Source organism: Leucoraja erinacea, chromosome 26 (assembly GCF_028641065.1).
Source record: "Leucoraja erinacea ecotype New England chromosome 26, Leri_hhj_1, whole genome shotgun sequence".
Classification (NCBI taxonomy): Eukaryota; Metazoa; Chordata; class Chondrichthyes; order Rajiformes; family Rajidae; genus Leucoraja; species Leucoraja erinaceus.
In genome coordinates, this window is record NC_073402.1 from 8,932,261 (window position 1) to 8,954,267 (window position 22,007).

General features: G+C 46.9%; 1 protein-coding gene across 1 annotated transcript in view; it reads right to left on the bottom strand.

Moving 5' to 3' along the window:
• col9a2 (procollagen, type IX, alpha 2) overlaps window positions 1–22,007 on the bottom strand; it is a 78,731-nt gene that overhangs the window by 27,487 nt on the left and 29,237 nt on the right. Inside the window, exons 13-23 of the mRNA XM_055656112.1 lie at window positions 17,749–17,802; window positions 15,731–15,784; window positions 15,247–15,300; window positions 12,664–12,717; window positions 11,335–11,388; window positions 9,497–9,550; window positions 6,240–6,293; window positions 4,708–4,752; window positions 2,539–2,592; window positions 2,376–2,429; window positions 1,189–1,242 (exon numbers count right to left, since the gene is read on the bottom strand). Coding sequence (XP_055512087.1) covers window positions 1,189–1,242; window positions 2,376–2,429; window positions 2,539–2,592; window positions 4,708–4,752; window positions 6,240–6,293; window positions 9,497–9,550; window positions 11,335–11,388; window positions 12,664–12,717; window positions 15,247–15,300; window positions 15,731–15,784; window positions 17,749–17,802 — 585 coding nt within the window. The remainder of the gene's footprint in view (window positions 1–1,188; window positions 1,243–2,375; window positions 2,430–2,538; window positions 2,593–4,707; window positions 4,753–6,239; window positions 6,294–9,496; window positions 9,551–11,334; window positions 11,389–12,663; window positions 12,718–15,246; window positions 15,301–15,730; window positions 15,785–17,748; window positions 17,803–22,007) is intronic.

Below are 22,007 nucleotides of genomic sequence, written 5' to 3' on the forward strand. Positions count from 1 at the left end.
CTGAGTTACTCCAGCATTTTGTGTCTATCTTTTTGCTTAGTTGTGTGTCAGGTTATGTGACATCAGGATAAAGTCAGTGGGCTGAGAGAAGATGGATCAAAACAACAGTAACAGCAGGAGAAGGGGGGAGGGAGGGGGCACGGGAGAGTGAGGCTTCATAGCATCTCATAGTCCAGAGGTTGCATGAACTGATGTGAATTACACAACTCATCTCTGGATCTGTGTATCTGAATTGGGCAGTGCCCAGAGTAGACGTGGAGATGAGACCACATCTTTATGATTGGCACAGGAGGGGCAGCTTGGACTGACGCTCTCTCTCAACTAACTAGAAGTGTGGCTGAATCATGGAGGCTCCAATGATTTGAGACCCTCAGCAAATTGTCAGCAAATTTGGAATCGACAGATTTGAAGACAGAGAAATTTCTTCTGTGCCTGAAAAAACCCTGTGAGTAATTTCCAAGCAGACTTTAAACACCTACTCATTCAAATTCCATTCAACAAACACTTCTTTGAGTTGTGTTCCCCCACCCCCCCCCCCCCAAATTCTCCAGTTACTGTGTCAATTCTGTCCCGTCCCGTCAAACAGAGACAGCCAGCCCTAATCCCCCAGTGACAAGTGGCCTGAACACAGCGAGCCACGGCTTCCAAACTGAGCAGCCGGGAAGTGGATTATCAAACAGTTAGCGGAAAGCTTTGAAGATCCAGCGGGAGGTTATCGTGTGTCGTCCTGCAACCAGTTCCTTTTTGACAAAGCTCTCTGTGCACGATCAACTAGTTCAAACCGGGCATGATGAAAGAATAAAAATACTCTCTGCATAACCGCGTTGTGTTTAAGAAAGGAACTGCAGATGCTGGAAAATTGAATGTAGACAAAAAGGCTGGAGAAACTCAGCGGGTGAGGCAGCATCTATGGAGCGAAGGAAAAAGGCAACGTTTCGGGTCTCGATCCGAAACGTTGCCTTTTTCCTTCACTCCGTAGATGCTGCCTCACCCGCTGAGTTTCTACAGCAATTTTGTCTACCTCTGTGGAACCACTGTCTCTCTTCACCACCAGAGGAAAATTAAACACAACTTTGATTAAATGTCTTCACACTTATTGGACAACAATTGTATAGAGCTGATGGTGAAGTGCTGCATGTGGGGACAGATAGCCCTGTCCATTAATGCTGGCGGAGCCTGAATACTTACAGCCTTGCCTCTGGACCCTGGGGGACCGCTCTCGCCTGACATTCCTCTGTCACCCTGTTGAGAAAGCACCAAGAAGAATGCGTTATATGTGGGACGAGTAACACAGAGATGAGCGACAGCAAAGGGGTTCCATTGCCATGTCAGAACTAGCGGCGAAAGCGAGGGGTTTGGGAGCCCCCCCCGACCACGGGCGAACAACAGAGGAGGATGGTGCCTTCCCTCACAGTGGGAAACTTTGATTCCACTGTATGGGGGAGTCTCTGTTAAAGTCTATCGTGTTCTGTGCTCTTTTTTTATCCGTATGGCTGTATGGTGACCACAAATTTCACTGTACCAATTGGTATATGTGACAATAAATATCTCATGTCTATCAGCCAGAGAGGAGGCACTGGGGACTGGAAGCTGCAGTAAATAAAAGAGGGCTGCTGGAAGCACTCAGCGGGTCAGGCAGCAACTGGGAAGGAATGGACAGTCGACGTTTCGGATCGGGACTCCACCTGGACTGAAGGAGTAGAGGGGACGCAGCTGGTGTAATGAGGAGGGGGAGAGGTGGTGGCAGCGATCGCGACGGAGGCTGGGAGATGGAAGAGCAGCAGAGGACACAAACGGCTACGCTGGGCCAGGCCAACCCTGTCACCCAGCCAGGACAATGGGCCTTCATGGTCAGGTCAAGAACCCTGCACTTACAACCAATGGGACTTGTAATTGACGTGAATAGCGACTGTATACTGCCTCAGTGTACCACTGCCATACCCTTGTACTGTATCTGAGATGCTAATCTAAGATTATCTAAGTGCTTATGTATAGTGATATTTCTACTGAACTGTACACAAAAATGAATTTCACTGTACCTCGGTATGTGTGACAAATAAAGCACTATTGATAAATGGAGAGCTAAAGGCTGCAGATTCAGGAACCCCAACCATTCGCACCTACATTCACCTAGCACTTGCTGGCTCTTGTTCCACCTCACATCTCCATCTCTGGCTACCTGCCCCCACTCCTTCAGTCTATTTGATGCATCACGACCCGAAACATCGCCTATTGGATGGCGGGCATGGTTGGACGTGACCTGACACCCCTGAAGATCCTTGTTCAGGAGCCTGCTCATGAAGACCTAGAGTGCTATCTCAGCATCCGATGCTGCCGCTGAGCTAAGAGTGAGCCCCGCGGTGCACGTGACTCACCTTCAGACCTTCAGGTCCTGGAGGGCCGATCTCTCCCTCAGGTCCAGGTTCTCCCTGCCAACACCAGAACACACAGTTAACTTTCCACCCACCTCAGGCATCGTGCAGAGGGTCACAGCGTAGAATGCAGTGATGTCAATGCATCAAGTTGCGTTCATCTTACCAGTTTACCCCGTGGACCAGAGGAGCCCGTCATTCCTTGCAAACCACTTTCACCCTGTGACAGAAATACTCTCAGTCAGTGCGCAGAAAACACATTAAACATGTTCAGAGAAAACAACAGCTTAATTTCCATGGCAATTTTAAAGAGTAAAACATTCCTATACACATCTCAGGAGTGTGGAGCAGCCAATTCCACTGAAGATGCAGAGGAAGCGTCATGGTCAATAAACAAACATCTGATCGAAATGGTCAGTTTTAAGGAGCTCCGTGGAGATATGAATGGGCAGAAGTTAGGGGGTTGAATTCTATATTTAGGAAGGATATTTGGATAGCTAAAGGCACATCTGAAATCAGCTACAAAGAAAATTACGTAGGTTTATGGTGAGAGGGGAGAGATTTAATAGGAACCCGAGGGGCAACCTTTTCACTCAAAGGGTGGTGGGTATATGGAACAAGCTGCTGGAGGAGGTAGTTGAAGCAGGTACTATAGTAACATTTAAAGGACACTTAGACAGGTACATGGATCGAAAGGGTTTAGAGGAATATGGGCCAAACATGGACAAATGGGCTAGCTTAGATGGGGCATCTTGGTCGGCATTGATCACAGGTTGGGCATGTTTCCATGCTATATTACAAAGTAGTAAATCTGTGAATTTCTCTGCTGTGTAAAGCAGTTGAGGCCAAATCGTTAAATCTCGAGTCAGCACGGAAGCAGGTCCTTTGGGCCAACTTGTCCATACTGATCAAGTTGGCATTCTAGGCTGGTCCCATTGGCTTGCATTTGCCTTCTTTACCTGCAAATATATTAAAGAGGAGCTGGATAAAGTTTTAGTAGTGAAAGCAATCAGGATATGTGGGGAAGTGCAGGCAGTGGGCAGCAAGCAGAGCTATTGTCTCACTCCCCAGGTCACTCAGCACTATCCGTGTGGAGTTTGCACGTTCTCCCTGTCACCGTGCAGGTTTTCTCTGGGTGTTCCTGCTTCCTCTCATCTCCCAAAGACATGCGGGTTTGTAGGGCCATTGACCACTGTAACTTGGCTCTCATGCGAATGCAGAGTCTGGAGGTAGTTTATGGAAATGTGTGGAGAGTAAAATGGGAAAATGGGATTCATCTAACTATGTGGTAGACTGCTAGTGCAGATTTGATGATATGAAGAGTCTGTTCCCATCCCATGTCTGATCCCATATTTGGACGATCATATAAAATGGCTTCCTCTTCTCCTCATGTCTCTGCTGCTGTGCTAAAGTTACCTACACATCTCTCTGAGAACCTACCAGGAAAACCATGGACTTTGAGGAACTCACTATAAGCCGACAGTTTTCATTGGTGATAATTAATATAGAATTACATGGAACATAAAAACCAGGCACTGTGCAATAGAGCGTTTATGCACCTTTTGGATTTAATATCCACTACAATGGAAGAAAGAACTAGTCTGGTTGAATGATAAATCCTGACAATTATCACCACTAATGCCCACACTGTGGTTGGAATAGGAATTGAAAAAAAATCTCCAGATGTTGGAAATCGAAAATAAAAAGGGACCTTACTTGAAACACTCGGCAGGTCAGGCTGCTAATGTTTCAGGTCTAAGATCATTAATTGGGAATGGAATTGGACCTAGTTGGAAAGGAGGCATTTCCAGGCCTGGAGAGGGAATGGGAATGATTGGTTGACTCTTTTGAAGAGCTGGAGAGGCACTAATGCGAGTCAAGGAGTTATTGTGCATCGCTGAGCTCTCCTGCCCCAGCATCAGACCCGGGGACCATGATGCAGGTGATAGGGAGGATTTAACTGAGTGATGGGCGGTAGTGTCACCCTGAGCTGGCAAGGCACGTGCATGTCCTAACTTCACTGGGATGTCCATCTGCTCTGAAATTCATTGCGTGGATGAGATGGGCAGACATGTGGACATCAATAATACAAACTCTAAGCTGCCAGTGAGGGAGGCTTCCTCTCCGCATCTCTCCACTGACTGCATCCTAGCGCCGTCCCTTGGAACCACAGGACACAGGTACGTCCATTCCCAAAGCTACAGAGACTTCCGGTTTCACTCACATTGCATTTCTGCCTTTATAGCTGAAAAATTGAGCAACATATTTCTTTTAAATGTGACCTGAACAGCACAAATGTGTTCTCAAAGGGAAAGTTTGAGGGAAGTTCAGTTACCGTGGGGCCAGCAGCACCCTTCTGTCCCGGCTGTCCCGGTAAACCCTGCAAAAGGAAATGACAGCAATTACTCACCGCATACGAACATGGACAATGTACTAAGATCCAGAATACACCACTGTCCCTGTAGGTGTGACTCTACCCACGGTACTGTCCCAGAAGGTGGCAGTCTACCCGGAGTAGAGTCCCTGTAGGTGGCAGTCTACACACGGTACTGTCCCTGAAGGTGGCAGTCTACCCGGAGTAGAGTCCCTGAAGGTGGTAGTCTACTAGAATCCCCAGGGCACACTCCTCAGGGCACATATCTCTTCTCTTTTCTCCCACGATAAGCTTCTCTTGCCATCGATTCCATTCCCTAAACAGTCCACACATCTACTTTAAGCACCCAATGCCCGGATGCATCTTTGCCAAAGTTTTGTTGAATCTTCTGGCACAAAGCAATAAAAAATACACCATTGAATAGAGGACCATGCAGATGAGGAACAGGCCCCCTTTGCTCACCATGTCTGTGTTCAACATGACACCAGGTCGAGCAAACCCCACAGGCCTGCACATGATCCATATCCCTCCATCTCCTGCATGTTCACGTGTCTGCCTAAATGCCTCTTGAATGTCATTATCTTGTCTGCTGTCAAACTCTGCCAACCCCTAACCCCATTCCCAGGCAATACATTCCAGGCCCACCACACTTTGTTAAAAAAACCTGCCCCACACATCTTTCCTCCTCTCATTTTAAAGTTGTGCCCTTGTGTGTTTGACGTTTCTACCCTTGGAGAAATACTGACTGCCTATTCTGCCTACACCTCTCATAGACTTCTATCATGTGTTCCCATCAACCTCTGATGCTGCAGAGAAAACAATCCAAGTTTGTCTAACCTCTTTGTCTGTGTCTGTGTGTCTGTGTGAATTGAGTTGTAAAATTGGTTCATTTTGTTGTATGGCTGCAGAAACCAAAGTTCCTAACGGAAAAATAAAGTTCATTTGAATTGAATTGAATTTGACACCAAGCACCAGTCTGAAGAAAGGTTGCAACCCAAAATGTCACATGGTCCTTTTCTCCACAGATGTTGCCTGACCTGCTGAGTTACTCTAGCATTTTGTGCCTATCTTCGGTATAAACCAGCATCTGAGGTTCCATCCGAAGCATTCTGGTAAACCTCTCCTGCACCTTTTCCAAAGCCTCCACCTTCCTGTAATGGGGCGACCAGAACTGCACACAATACTCTTGTATTATGCTGCCTAACAGCACCAAACCAAAGTCATGTAAAGCTACAACATGACTTTCTGATCCATATACCATATAATGCAGTCTACCGATGAAGACAAGAGTGCCATATGCGTTCTTTACCGCACAATCCTCCTGTGTTGCCACTTTCAGGGAGCTATGGACTTGGACCCCAAGATCCCTTTCTACATCACTGTTTGGGATTATGAATCGGTGCATGCAGGGCTGGTTTCCCATGGCTGCATCTCGTGCCTCTGGTCTGTGCCGGCCCAGTCTTGAATAAGCGCGGATGTGTGGAAATACTCACCGCTCCTCCCCGTGGACCAGCGGGTCCAGGAATACCAGGTCGGCCCGTCCCACCCTGCAGAGAAAGTGGGAGGAATAAACAGGACAGTGAGCAACTACCTCCTCTCCAGAGTTTCAGCAGAGTTGCACTTGATGAAGGAAGGGTTTGGGGAGACTGTCTGCTGGTGCCTTGTCTCCACTCTACCCATTCATCCTCTTTTAAAACAATATACAGGCACTCGCCGACATACGTAAAAGGCGACATGCAAGCAATTCTTTAAGCCCACTGATGCCCACTTGGTCTCCACATCTAATAGTAAATTTACTTACGCAGTAGCACTACCGACTTGCGCAAGAGTCTGTGGAACGTAACCCTAATGGGCCTGTCCCACTTACGCAATTTTTTCGGCGACTTGCCGGCACCCGTCATAGTCGCAGCAGGTCGCAGAAAATTTTCAACACGTTGAAACTTCAGCGGCGACCAGAACAAGGTACGACTCTTTGGGCGACAACTCACGAACATACAGGCTTCACACCGCAACATGTCGCCAGGGTGTCGCCTGTATGGTCGTGAGTCGTCTCCTGAGTCGCCCAAAGAGTCGTAGCGTCTTTCTGGTCACCGCTGGATTTTCAACGTGTTGAAAACTTTCGGCGACCTGCTGCCAGCAGTCGCCGAAAAAGTTGCGTAAGTAGGACAGGCCCATAACGCAAGTCGGGGAGTATCTGTATATTATCCTCGTATCGTTGTGTTTGGTTAGTGCATTGAGATATAGACCAGGATGCAATGAAATTCTTTGTTCACATGAAGCTCAAGGTTAAACGTTGTATATAATGATAGATACAACACTAAATACAATCGCTGGTGCAGACTGATGCAAAGATTGTTGCTCCGAGGCACATGATTTCACAACATGTCCAGCAATTCCATTGGGGTCGGCTGTTTTCCGAGACTTTACCCTCGTGAATCTAGGTCTGACTCTGGCACTGAGAAGTGTGGATAGAGCCAGCGGGGATGTGGGGTGGAATTTTGTCTGTCTGTTCAAAACGGCTGTAATGAGACTGGTAGAGATGTGTCACTCTCCTGTCGCTGTTTATCTCCCACCTCTCCTACCCACAACCCCTCCACACCTGTCCCTGTCTCCCAACTATCCCCCCCCCCCCCCCCCCCCCCCCCTTCGCAACCCCTCTCCTCTCCTGGCTCCACTCACCATCAGTTTCCACCTATCATCCTCTGGCCTCTGCTCCCTCTCCCTTTCTCCCTTTCCCCCTCCCCTCTTTATACTGGTTAACCCCCCTCTCTACATGCAGGGTCTCTACCTGAATTACTTTCCCCCCATCCCTTGCCCAGGGATGCTGCCTGACCCGCTGAGCTCCTCCAGAGGTTTGTCTTTAGGTCCTGACTGCTGTCCCTTGCCTCTCTGTGCTACTTGTGAAACTTGACCGACACTGATCTGGTCAATGGTGTGATGAGACGGGATGGCGTGGGGAATGTGCGCTGCCGTGGCAGAGCACCAGCAACACACACTCTCAAGAGTGCAGATACACAGTGAATGTATGCAGCCATCTCACCACTGGGCATTCGGCCCTCAACCTTCCACGCTGCCCTCTGCCTTAGGGCAACCCCTTGACCCCACACTTAGCAAGGGCCTGCAGCAGTTCGAGCTGACCTGTGCTGATTGAAGCCACGCCTGATCTGTGAGAGAGGGTCAGGAATCACCTTTGGCCAAACAGTGGTGGAAGTCAGACAGAAACTTGGAGCAAACCTTTGCAGATCTGTAGAGCCTCTGAGACAATGTTTACATGGAACATAGAACACTACAGCATTGGCACAGACCCTTTGGCCCACATTGTCCATGCTGGATCAGTTGCCAAGTTTAACTAATCTCCTCTGCCTGTAAGTGATCCCTATCCCTCCATTCCCTCCATATCCATGTGCCATCTAACAGCCTCTTAAATGCCACTATTATACCTGCCTCTCCGGCTGTGTGTTCCACACTGATCACATACTCTCAGTAAAAAAGTTGCACGGTGCCGTTCCTTGAAACTTTGCCTTCTCCCCTTAAATCTTTGCCCTCTCGTCCTTGACATTCTCCACCCTGGGAGAAAGGTTCTGACTGTCTACCCGACCTGTGCCTCTCATCATTTTATATACTTTAATTACTGCTTTTCTGTTATCTCCCAGTATGAAGTTCCAGGGAGGAAGTGCAAGTCTAATTGATCTTTTCCAATTTCATTTCCACTATACGTGGTTCAGCCTCATTTTGGATGAGGAGTTTTTCAAACCAGACCGATAGACAATAGACAATAGGTGCAGGAGTAGGCCATTCGGCCCTTCGAGCCAGCACCGTCATTCAATGTGATCATGGCTTATCATCCCCAATCAGTACCCCTTTCCTGCCGTCTCCCCATATCCCCTGACTCCGCTTTCTTTATGGAGGAGCTAGATTGATATGAGAAAAATAGAAACATAGAAATTAGGTGCAGGAGTAGGCCATTCGGCCCTTCGAGCCTGCACCGCCATTCAATATGATCATGGCTGATCATTCAACTCAGTATCCTGTACCTGCCTTCTCTCCATACCCCCTGATCCTCTTAGCCACAAGGGCCACATCTAACTCCCTCTTAAATATAGCCAATGAACTGGCCTCAACTACCCTCTGTGGCAGAGAGTTCCAGAGATTCACCACTCTCTGTGTGAAAAAAGTTCTCTCATCTCGGTTTTAAAGGATTTCCCCCTTATCCTTAAGCTGTGACCCCTTGTCCTGGACTTCCCTAACATCGGAAACAATCTTCCTGCATCTAGCCTGTCTAACCCCTTAAGAATTTTGTAAGTTTCTATAAGATCCCCTCTCAATCTTCTAAATTCTAGAGAGTATAAACCAAGTCTATCCAGTCTTTCTTCATAAGATAGTCCTGACATCCCAGGAATCAGTCTGGTGAACCGTCTCTGCACTCCCTCTATGGCAATAATGTCCTTCCTCAGATTGGAGACCAAAACTGTACGCAATACTCCAGGTGTGGTCTCACCAAGACCCTGTACAACTGCAGTAGAACCTCCCTGCTCCTATACTCAAATGCTTTTGCAATGAAAGCTAACATACCATTCGCTTTCTTTACTGCTGATTTGCTGATTTGAACAAAAGCTGATTTGTTTGCGTACAATGTTTGTGGGCAGCTAGTTTAACCAGGCCCCTGCCATTCACCATTTTGGTACTAATCCACTGTGGATCGTTGATTAATTCACCCGAGCCCGAGCCCAACCTCTTCACCATTAAATACCTTCATACCAGGAACCCCGGGAGTGCCATCCTTGCCATCGATGCCTGGCAGTCCCTGCAATAAAACACACAGTGCGTGGTGAGTAGAGGGAATGAGTGCATGGACAATGAATTTGCCAGGTCTGGTTTTACAGAGATCAGCTCCAGTCCCCGGCACTGGCTTCAGGGAGAGTGTTGCTTGGTAAAACTCAGTTCAACCCAGTCAGGGTAAAAGAAAGTCCAGGAGTCAAGAATGTTTAACTGTCATACATGCTGAGAACAGAACAATGATATTCTTCCTTGCCATTCAGGCACATTAAAACACCAAAGCAACAAATCTAACATAATCAACAGAACACACAACAATTATCAATAATACTAGATAACCAAATCATCATAGTGCAAACTGAAGTAGTGCAACCTAAACAAAGTTGATACGAGACCGTTGCTGAGGTTGGGTTGTGGTTAGGGTCAGGCAGGGTGGTTCAAGAGTCGATGGTTGCTGGGAAGAAACTGTTCTTGAACCTGGAGACCACGGCTCTCGAGCTCCTGTACCACCTTCCCATGGTAGCAGCAAGGTGAGAGCGTGGCCAGGGTGGTGTGGGTCTTTGATGATACTACCTGCCTTTTTGAGGCAGCGCTTCCTGTAGATCCTTTTGATGTGGGGAGGTCAGTACCAGGCAGTGTATATCACTTTCTGTCGAACTCCTTCATTCCTGGGTGTTCGAGATACTGAACCAGGCCATGATTTTAGTCAGACCCTTCTTTAGTCAGAAGGCTCGATGGAGTATGGAAGTTCAAACAGTGCAGCAAGTTGTGGACACCATACAACTCAGTGGGACTGTGCAGGTGCACCAGAACTAAAAGAGCTTAAGCCCCTGTCCCACTTAGGAGACCTAAACAGCAACCTCTGGTGACCTTGCCCGCCACCCAAAAAAAAATTCAAGGTCGAGGTGACCTGCAACCTCCTACAACCTCCCACGCATATGTTGAAAACCTTCCTCGACTATGAAGAAAACCGGCTTCAACTAGACCTGCGACTAAAAAATTATCGGTTTTTAAAACGGCAAACTATTTTTAGTCGAGGCCAGTTTTAATCACGATGAAAAAATAGCAGCAACTTAGATGAAGCCTCGACCACGCGGAGACCACTTTCGACCATTAGGGAGAGTGACCAAAACCTCCGGGGACCTCGTGGAAACATTGGGTGGTGGGCAAGGTCTCCTAAGTGGGACAGGGGCTTAACTCTGAGGACTAGCTGCATGTGAAGGCCTGTGATCCCTTCAGAATGGAATTTGGAGATGGTCTAATGGAGTTGCCAGGTGGAACTGTTAGGGCAGAATGGAAACAACACATGGCCCCCATAGAGAGCCCTGAACCAGGGGGAATGACATTGAAAATTCACCTGGGGAACCTGGGAGAGATGTCGATTTGCATTTCTGCACAGGAAGGATGGTGAAATTGTTGCCTCTCACACAGTTGTGAAGTTGTAACTTTCACCAGACCCCGTAGCAGCTGTGACCTGGCACATGTACACCCCACACTGGCGCTCAGACCTGGGCAACTCAGCGCCCCGCTGAGCCCAGATGACAGCTCGGACTTGCAGTGTGATTCCAGACAAAACTCCCACTGCTCACCGCACTCAACGACATCGGACCAAAGTCTGAAGGAGGGTCTCGACCCGAAACTTCACCCATTCCTTCTCTCCAGAGATGCTGCCTGTCCCGCTGAGTTACTCCGGCATTTTGTGTCTGTACACAACACCAAAGTACAGTAGCCGCGACCATGGGCACGAACCGAGGGCACCATTCGAGGTGATTTCTGCACAGATTGTTATTAATTGAGCGTAAAATGACTCACATTTTCTCCCTTGGCCCCCGAGAGTCCTTGCCGCCCCTGCTGGCCTCGCTCGCCCTGTGGGGTAACAGAACCGTCAGTCAGGGTGATCAGAGTAAGCGGGTGAGTAATCAGAGGGCAGGATACACAGCACAACTTTGCCCCATGCAGAACACAATTACAGGCAAACAAATAGTGTCACAACAACCCACTTCTGATTTCAAAATAAAGCACAACAGGAGGAGGCCATTCGGCCCATTCTGTCACGGCAACAATGTTTGCCTCATGGCAGCAATGTTTGCACAAATACTTCACATCACAGCCAGACCTGCACAAGATCATATTTCATCCACTGACTGCCCTCCACACACGAACACTTCACTCCACTCATTACCCTGTGCTGTAAAATTATTACTTCACTGTGGTCTGCTGAGGTTATGTTCGCTACTGTATAACTCCTAACATTCACCCCGCCGACTTCTGACCATACCTCAATACTGACCCACTGTGTACTCGAATCCTCCACCACTACCAACCCCCTGTGCACACTAATACTCCACCACTGACAGTCTGTGCACACTAATACACAACAGAGTCCTGTGTACACTAATACTCCACAAATAATTCTGTGCCGACTAATACTCCACCACTGACCCCCTGTGCTCATTAATACTCTACAAATAATCCTGTGCAGACTAATACTCCACCACTGACCCCCTGTGTACACTAATACTCCACTGCTGACCCCCTGTGAACACCAACACTCCACAAATAATCCTGTACACATTAATACTCCATAACTGAGCCCTGTGCACACTAATACACCACCACTGACCCCGTGTACACTAATACTCCACAAATAATCCCGTACACATTAATACTCCATAACTGAGCCCTGTGTACACTAATACTCCACCACTGACCCCGTGTACACTAATACTCCACAAATAATCCTGTACACATTAATACTCCATAACTGAGCCCCGTGTACACTAATACTCCACCACTGACCCCCGTGTACACTAACACTCCACAAATAATCCTGTACACATTATTACTCCATAACTGAGCCCTGTGCACACTAATACTCCTACAACTGCTCACTGTATACACTAATACTCCACCACCGACCCCCTGTGTACACTAATACTCCACAACTGACAGCCTGTGCACACTAATACTCCACAACTGACAGCCTGTGTCCACTTCTCATCCCAATGAGGACTCTAAACATTACTAGTAAAACTGCGCTGGGATCTTCTGATCTGGTGACTGCTGCTCTATAACCCAAACTCCTTCCTGAGGTAACACGTGTTCAATGGGATTAAGAGGTGCGACTTTGAAATATCTCACCTGTACTCCTTTGTCGCCAAAGTCACCAAGTGGCCCCTCAGGCCCCTTTTTACCCTGAAGAAGAATAGTAAGAAATACAGTCAGTCAAAGCAGCAAAGTTTTCAACCCGACAGGAATTCGAGGGCGGAATGAAGGACCTGATGTCTGGGGTAGAAATGATTAACAGTAACACTGATTAATGCGTCGGTGGGACTTCCTCCAACTTCTCAGCAGAAGAGTCCTACAGGTGGGAGGTCCATGGATTACGCACACCATCAGTCTGATTATACAGGAGCCGTTCAGTTCCAGCTGACCTCAGGCTGAGGCTGATATCTACGTCAGAGAGGGGGTTGGGCGAATGTGATGCATTCAGGCTTAAACATCGAGGGAAATTATTTCCGTGAATTATGAGCAAGAGGGGAATAATCACCAGGAATACTGCAACTACATCATGCTCTGACTTCTCCCCTCATTGTAGTTTTAAGTGGGGCTACCTCTTATTTTGAGGTGCCAAGTAGCAGGTTCCATTCCCGCCAGAGACTCCGCCTGACCCGCTGTGCTGCTTGGAATTAGCTATGTTGCGGAAGGTAGAGTGTGAATAGATAGATCTGCTCCAGGCTGAAAGGAAACCACTCATGGACTACCAAGGATCAATTCCTAGCCCTTAATGACTTACTGTTTGTGTTGATGATCTGGGGAAAAGACTAAAGGTATGTATTCATGTTTGTCAATGACTTGACAAAATGGTGGGATTCTGATACGAAGGGACTGGTGAAGAAAGGTTCAGCAGATTGGGCCTATTTACTGGAATTTAATAGTGGACCTTATTAACTCATTTAAGACTTGTAAGTGGACTTTTCACAGTAAATGCTGAGAAAATGTTTCACTTCATGGGTAGTCTGGAAAAAAGGGCCATAGTTTCAGAATAAAATGATTTAGTTTCCTTCCCACTTCTGATGAAGGATCTTCAATCTGAAACATTAATGGTTTCTCTTCTTCGCAGATGCTGCCTGACCTGCTGAGTGTTTACAGTTTCTTCTGCTTTTCATATTATAGGAGAAGGAACTTTTTTCCTCAAAGCCTTATGAATCTTTGCAATTGTGTACCTCAGAAGAACAATAATATGGAACAATAATATGTATTTTTCAAGAATAGTTACTAACTTTTAGATAGGCACGGAGATACGCAGAGAGAGGGGGGGGTATGGATCATGTCCAGGCAGAGGAGATTAGGTGAATGTGGCATTAGGTTTAGCATGGACACAGTGGGCCTGTACTGTTTTATATTATTTTATATATTATTCAAGGTCAAGGTGGTGATATGTTCAGCCTGAAGGGAAGTCACAATTATGAAGACTAGGCAGGAGAGTGCAGATGAAGCCCGGATCACTTCAGCTTTGTGATCTTCCTCGATGGTTGAGCAGACTTGAGAACACTTTGGCCTACCACACTTCTATTTCTTGTCCTTGGGTCAAGGAGCACTAGTTGCTACTGTTCCTGAACTTTATCTTTAATTGTTCCTGGGCACATTAAGACTAATTCCACCATTTATGGGTGATTTGAGGATTGAGATATTAGTATCTTTTCTCAAAAGAAAGAGGGACCCGACAATATTCTGTTGGAGGGATTCCCTGTATATTTTTGTTTCTCCAATCCCCGCTTGCCATCGATAGTGATGAGTCTTGAACTGGTTAAAAACCAGTTGGTTTATCTTCGATGTTCCTGTTTGTAACAATTCCTAACCAATTCCACTGGGTGGCGCCGTCAGCGATGGCAGCCTCGCCAACAGTCAGTCTATCTTTTCCTCTATTTTGTTATTTTTAGTGTGTTTTAAAAAGTTTGTGTTAATGTTCTCCGATTTGTTTTATTGGGGGTGGGAGGGGGTGGGAGGAAACTTTATTTAAAACCCTTACCTTGCCGGAGATGCGATTGTTTTCCGGGTCGTCTCACCGGTCGCTCTGCGGCCTAGCATCAGGGACCTGGAGGCCTTGCTCGAGACCGACTGAGCCCCAGCGGAACCGATCCCTTGCCTGGGATCGACGCTCCAAATGCGGATTTCACCATTGAGAAGCTTGCAGTCTCGGGTAGGGACTGATGTTGGGAGCTCCAAAGTTGCAGGAGGTTTGACTAGCATCGACCTGGGGTCCAATCGCCCAGCGTGGGGAGCTGAGATCCCCCTGAAGCGGGAGCTTGATTGCCCCGACACTGCATCACAGATAGCAATGTGGAGGAGTCACTGTAGTGGATGTTTATGTTAAATTGTGTTTGTGTGCGTCTTGTTGCTTTTTATTGGTTTGACTGTATGAAAAATCAAATTCCTCGCATGTTGCAAAACATACTTGGCTAATAAAGTATGATTATGACGTGAGAGAGTGTGTATGCATGTATGAGGGTGTTCCAGCTCTTTTACACATACACACGCGCACACACACATTTTCTCTCTCACACACACACACACATATACATGCACACACTCTTTCTCACACCCAAACACTTGTCAAAGCAGAACATTTGCAATCTTGCCTCAACAGTTGGGAACCAAGAACAACTGGTTAGGAGGACAAGGTAGCAAAACAAGTGTGGGATACATTGGTTTGTTACTCACCGGAAGGCCCATTGGACCACGGACTCCAATCATGCCCTTGTATCCCCTAGCACCCTATGGAGAAGGAGAAAGTGTGAGTGAGCCACAACATATGTCTTTTAGATTTAATAAGTGCTGTTGAGTTTGCCCCAGAATAACTCCAAGAGCTGGCCCACCCTTGTTTTCTGCATGACCATTGCTATTCCCTCGCGGGATCTTTCAGAAATTAAAAATCTCATAGCCCAAAATTCTTAAACCAAATCAGAGATGTCATTCAAAGTCTAAGGCATGAGAGGTAAACTCACTGTGGTCCTCAAACCCTCAGCTCACTGAGAGGCGGTGACATTCAACAGTGTGTTATTTCCACTGAAAAGAATCTACCAATCCATATCTTACATTAGGTGTCCTTGATACTCTTGAAAGGCGCCCATAAATAAAATGTATTATTATTATTATTACATTTCAGCCAAAATAATCAAGAGATATACTTCAAAAAGTTCCTTACTCTATCACCTTTTCCTCCCATCATACCAGGATATCCTTGAAGACCCTGAGGTCCCTGTAGGTTTAGAAAGAAGGTATAAATGCATAAATTCTTATGAAAAATAAACGCAATGTCATACTCGGTGACCATATACTTCCGTTATACAGATCCAGGCTTCCTCAGCCCTGGAATCCCTGTGATCCTATTCCAACAGTGAGGGTGCTCAGAACAATATTCCTGGCCACAGACTCCAGATTCCCGTCCCAAATCCTCGGGCTCAGGGTCATCTACAAAGCCTGTGTGGTATCCACTACCCCATCCCACCAGCTCACAATTAGACTCTGCTGGTTGGATCAGCACCAGGCTAATCCATCCATAACCCAAGGATGCTGAAGAAATCAGGAAGAACTTTTCTGTCCTGTAACCAATCTCGGGAGTACCTCCAAGGAGGAATGTTTGTGGATCTTCAATGGGCTCAACTCTCAGCTGGACTAAGTTCTACAAATATTCCCCCAGAGATTCAGATATGGTAAAAAGGGAAAGTCATTGTATCTCTCACTTCACACATTTATCTTTATCTTTTAGTTTAGTTATCTTAAGGGCCGGTCCCACTGACGTGGTTTTTTTCGACGACTTGCCAGCATCCGTCAATATCGCAGCAGGTCGCTGAAAATGTTCATAATGTTGAAAATGCAGCGGTGGCCGGAAAAATGCACGACTCTTTGGGCGACTACTCTCGACCGTACAGGCGACGTGTCGTGGAGTGACGCCTGTTTGGTCGTGAGTAGTTGTCCAAAGAGTCGTTCCTTTTTCTGGTCGCCACTGGGCTTTCAACATTTAAAAATTTTTCGGTGACCTGTTGCGACTATGACAGCTGCCGGCAAGTCGCCGAGAAAAATCACATAAGTGGGACAGGTCCTTTGATTTGTAGTTATCCTTACATGCAGCCCTACTTTCAACACTATCCTGACCAGATACTACCCAGCATCATTAGAATAATGAACCAGTAAAGCAGTAACTGTTCTTTTTATAGATACAGTACATAGCATGGAAACAGGCCATTCAGCCCACCTTGTTCCATGCCAACCATCTATCATTCATTCACATTGGTTCTATCTTATCCCTCGTTCTTATCCACCCCCTACACACTAGGGGCAGTTTACAGCGACCAGTTAACCTGTAAACTCACATGTCTTTGGGCTGTGTGAGGAAACCGGAACGCCCAATGGAAATCCAAGTGGTTAGAGAACGTGCAAACTCCACATAGACAGCACCTGTGGTCAGGGTTGAACTTGGGCCTCTAGTGCTGTGAGACAGCAGCTCTACCCACTGCGCCACAGGGCTGCCCACCGTGCTACTACAGGAAGCCGAATGCGCATGCACCACTATCTGAGAGGGAGTGAAAGCTATTCAAGTATTTGAATGCTGATCCTTCAGGTCTTTGATCAGGCCTTGAATACTACATATATTATTATACACATACCTGGTTCACTGCACTCTCAACTTCAATTATACGAAGGAGTTACTCCACCCAACGGATACACGGTGGCGCAGCAGTAGAGTTGCTGCCTTACAGCATCAGGGATCGGTGTTCGATCCTGGCTGCGGGTGCTGTCTGTACGGAGTTTGTATGTTCTCCCCGTGACCACATTCTAAAGATGTACATGTTTGCAGTTTAACTGGCTTGGTGTAAATGTAAAACCTGTCCCTAGTGTAGGATAGTGGTTAATGTGCGGGGATTGCTGGTTGATGCAGACTTGATGGGCTGAAGGGCCTGTTTCTGCGCTGTATCTCTAAACTAAGCTGATCCACATATTGTGCACCAGTCTTTAATCTATTCTTCCCTTGGTAGCCTGAATGAATGGGCCAGCAAAGCCCCTATTGTCCTTGGTTAACATTATCTAATAGACCAACGTGAAGTCCATCTCCCTTGGTCATCACCATTTAATGAATGTTCCTGTGACTTTCCCCCCCCCCTAATCTTTTAACAGCCAAGACGTTGGGAGTTACCACAGTAGGACTTAACAAAAATACTTTACTGGTGGGCCAGGGATGCCTTGTTCTCCGGAGATACCAGTTGCACCTTCAATACCCTAGTCAGAAAGAGAAAATAAAATATTAACCTCTTCATCGATAAATGTTTCCGCAGAAAATGTTCAGAGACTCATGCAGATAACAATCAGCAGCAGGCTATTTAACCCTGTGAACAAATTCTTCTGCCCAGTCCTACCCTGCTTGGCCCATCGGTGAGCGACCTCCATTCTTATCTCTCTTCCCTTCAATCAAACAATTGGTTATCAAAAATCTAATTCTCAGATTAATATAATGAATATTTAACAGTGGTTGCCAGCTGGAACACCGGAGATTTGATGGAAGTATATAAAAATATATGAGGCATTGTGTAGATTGTCAGAACCTTTCTCCTGGGTTGGAAACGTCAAAGACCAAAGGGCACAACTTTAAAGTAAGTTTAAAGGAGATGTGCGAGGCAGGTTTTTTACATGGTGGTGGGTGCCTGGAATGTGTTGCAAGGGATGGTGGCAGATGCATTCAAGAGGCCTTTAGATAGGCACATGGAAATGTAGGCAATGGAGGGATATGGATTATGTGCAAACAGAGATTAGTTTAACTTGGCATCATGTTGGGCATACACATTGTGGACCGAAGGGCCTGTTCCAGCACTGTACTCTGCTCTGTGTTGTGTTCTATCTTTAGCAGGGAGCTTTAGGAGATGAAATAGAAAGGTGAAGGGGTTAGCATTGAAAGAAAGATGAGAATGAAGGGGGGGAGGGCAACAACAAGGCCTTTGAAGAGACTTGGCTTCCCTTCTGAAAGTAGGCCCCAGGACTGAGTTAATGAGAACCATCAGGACATCTCGGTATCTGCTAGTTGCAACAAATGCGAAGACCAAGGGAGCAAGATGATCTACAGGTACCCAATGACTAAGGTTACCCCTCAGATTCTGATTAAATCTTTCCCCTCTCACCTTAAACTCATGCCCTGGTTATTGATTCCCCGACTGTGGGTAAAATACTGCACTAGCCATATTTATTCTCCTCGTGCTTTTATACACCTCAATAAAATCACTCCTCAGCCTCCCGCACTCCAAGGAATGAAGTGATAGCATTCCCAATCCTTCCCTGTACCTCAGGACCTTGAGACTTGGCAACATCCTTGTAGAATCTTCTCTGCACCCTTTTCTGCTTAATGACATCCTTCCTATAACAGGGTGACCAAAACTGAACACGTGTCCTAAATGACTTGTACGCCATGATCCTCACCAATACAGATCCAGTTCCAGTGCAGATGGAGCCAAGCAAGGTTACATGATCACCCCAATCTTCAATATCATCTTCAGTCCAATACTACACCTCATTTCCAACAAGCCTCCTGACACAGTGAAGCTAATCGACAAGGAGTCTATTCAACCTTCATCATCTCCACATCAGGATCAAGATCACTCAAGCACAGTCATCGATTTACAGCCGGCAGTCAGTGCCTACACATGTGCATCATCCAAAACCAAACTTCAAGTTGTCATTGATTCTGAACGCTAGAATGGAAATTGTCTATCATTAAAAGATGTGCAAAGCTACTGCACAAACCCTGTGTTCCAGCACTGACTATGTCCCTCTCCTTAGCATCAGTAGACCTGAACCAAACAGGCAACACTGGTTTCGATCTGGCCCCAAATTGGACCTCAAATGCCATTGTTTTTCAGCACTAACAAACACTTATTTCCACAAGAATGGCTCCTTTCTTTATCCCACTGTTGCTGAAACTGTCACTTATTACTACCTCGAGGTGAGATTCAAACTTCTGCTGCTCACTCCACCTCGCCAACCATCACCTCGTCACCCGCTATTGAAATTTGCTCAGGATGACGAAGGAAATGCGTGTCTTCGATGGCAAAGTGGTATCAAACAAATCCTTTGAGATTTGTGGGGACTGTGCAGTGAGTATAAAAAAGTTAGGAGAGCAAAATGAGTCATGAAATGACCTTGGCAAGTAGGCTTAAGGAGAATCAAGAGGGGTAGCCAAGCAAGGAATAGGTCCCTTCAGGGGTCAGAGGGTTAACTCATGCATGGAGCCAGGGGGATACAGGAGGGTCCTAAATGAAAACTTCTCATTGGTATTCACCAAGGATTGGACAGATTTCATTCCAGGTGGCTGGAGAATTTAGGGAGGAGGTACACTGATATCCTGGAATATGCCTGGATCAGGAAGAAGGAAGTGTTGTAAATATTGGCAAGCATTCAGTGGGTAAATCCCAGGGCCTGATGACATGTACACCAAGGAAATAAAAGGGTATGTCTGCCTGTCCCGCTTACTCCAGCTTTGTGTGTCTATCTTCGGTTTAAACCAGCATCTGCAGTTCCTTCCAACACCAAGAAAAGGATGAGATTGCTGGGTAGTCATGTGTGAAGTGCCAGAAGCAATAGCCTCACCCATAACTGGACAACAGGGTCACCCAGGGCGGGTAGGTCAAGGGGAGGTTTCTGACAAAGCGCTGCCCAGGAAGACAACCTCAATGGTGGAACAGGTGGAGGATGACGGGTGGAGCACCACAACGGCTGAGAAGGGTGGAAGAAGGCTGCAGCAGGGAGAGTCTCCCAACCACGGTGGAGTCCGTGCCGCTGGGACCGGGTTTGTCTCAGTCAGGGACCGTGTGGTGGCTGTCCGTGTACCCGGCTCCCCACGGTAAACGATGTCACACACGGGCACCCACCTGGAGGGACAGGGAGGACCCACCGATCAGGCAGTCAATCATACGACCATGAGTGATTGCAGAGATGGGGGTTGGTGAGGATGGTTCTCTGGAACGAGCTGCCATTCGCAGTGGTACTATTGCAACATGGCATGGAACATTGTACTGAAGGTACTCACATGGGAAAGGTGTAGATGGATACAGGCCTAATGACAGCAAACAGGATTGGTGTAGCTCGGCATCATGCTCAGCATGGACAAGGTGGGCTCGGAGGATCCGCGCGTGTGCTGTATGGTCCCATCACTGTACGATTCTATGCTCACTGGTCTACGGCATTTGGTATGACCATGATTCAACTTTAATCATGTCCATCTTGTTTAACCCGCTCCTGGCTTTCCTGCAATTTCTGCAATCTCTTCCAGTTCCATAATGCCCAGAAACGTCAGAGCTCCACCGGTACTGATCTCCCCTTGACCAAACCCAAGTGTGGTGGGTGGGCTGTCCTTCACCTTCCTGAGCTCCCAACACTGGATCTTCCTTCTTCATTCCTCCAGGTCTCCACCTCTCTCACCTTCTTCAAGGTGCTCACCTTCTCCAGCAATATTTAGGTCATCTGTCATGAAAACTCTGTGCCAGATTTGATTTGATAATGACCAATGGAATAGCTTTGAACATTTTACTAAAACAAAGTGACTGCATCGATCCAAACTGTGCTGTTTGGTGATGAATGATGAGCCACCCATCATAATGCAGTCATGGAACATGAAAGGTCCACTTGGTCTTCATCCCTTCTAGCGCTTTGGAAGGCATGGGTTGAAAGGATTGGTGATTGGGTGAAGGTGGGGGAGGGGATGAGGGGTCGGAGCTGATAGGGTTAGGGGTGGATGTGGAGACTGAATGGTTTGGGTGAGGAAGGGGTGGAAATTTATATCAACAGGTCGATGGTTGAAAGTGTCAAGAGCTTCAAATTCCTGGGCGTGCACATCTCTGAAGATCTTTCCTGGTCCGAGAACACTAACGAAATAATCAAGAAAGCTCATCAGCGCCTCTACTTCCTGAGAAGATTACGGATAGTCGGATTGTCAAGGAAGACTCTCTCTAACTTCTACAGGTGCACAGTAGAGAGCATGCTGACCGGTTGCATCGTGGCTTGGTTCAGCAATTTGAGGACCTTGGAGAGGAAAAGACTACAAAAGGTAGTAAACATTGCCCAGTCCATCATCGGCTCTGACCTTCCTTCCATCGAGGGGATTTATCGCAGTCGCTGCCTCAAAAAGGCTGGCAGTATCATCAAAGACCCACACCATCCTGGCCACACACTCATCTCACTGCTACCTTCAGGTAGAAGGTACAGGAGCCTGAAGACTGCAACAACCAGGTTCAGGAATAGTTACTTCCCCACAGCCATCAGGCTATTAAACCTGGCTCGGACAAAACTCTGATTATTAATAACCCATTTTCTGTTATTTGCACTTTATCAGTTTATTTATTCATGTGTGTATATATTTATACTATGGTATATGGACACACTTATCTGTTCTGTAGTAAATGCCTACTATGTTCTGTGTGCTGAAGCAAAGCAAGAATTTC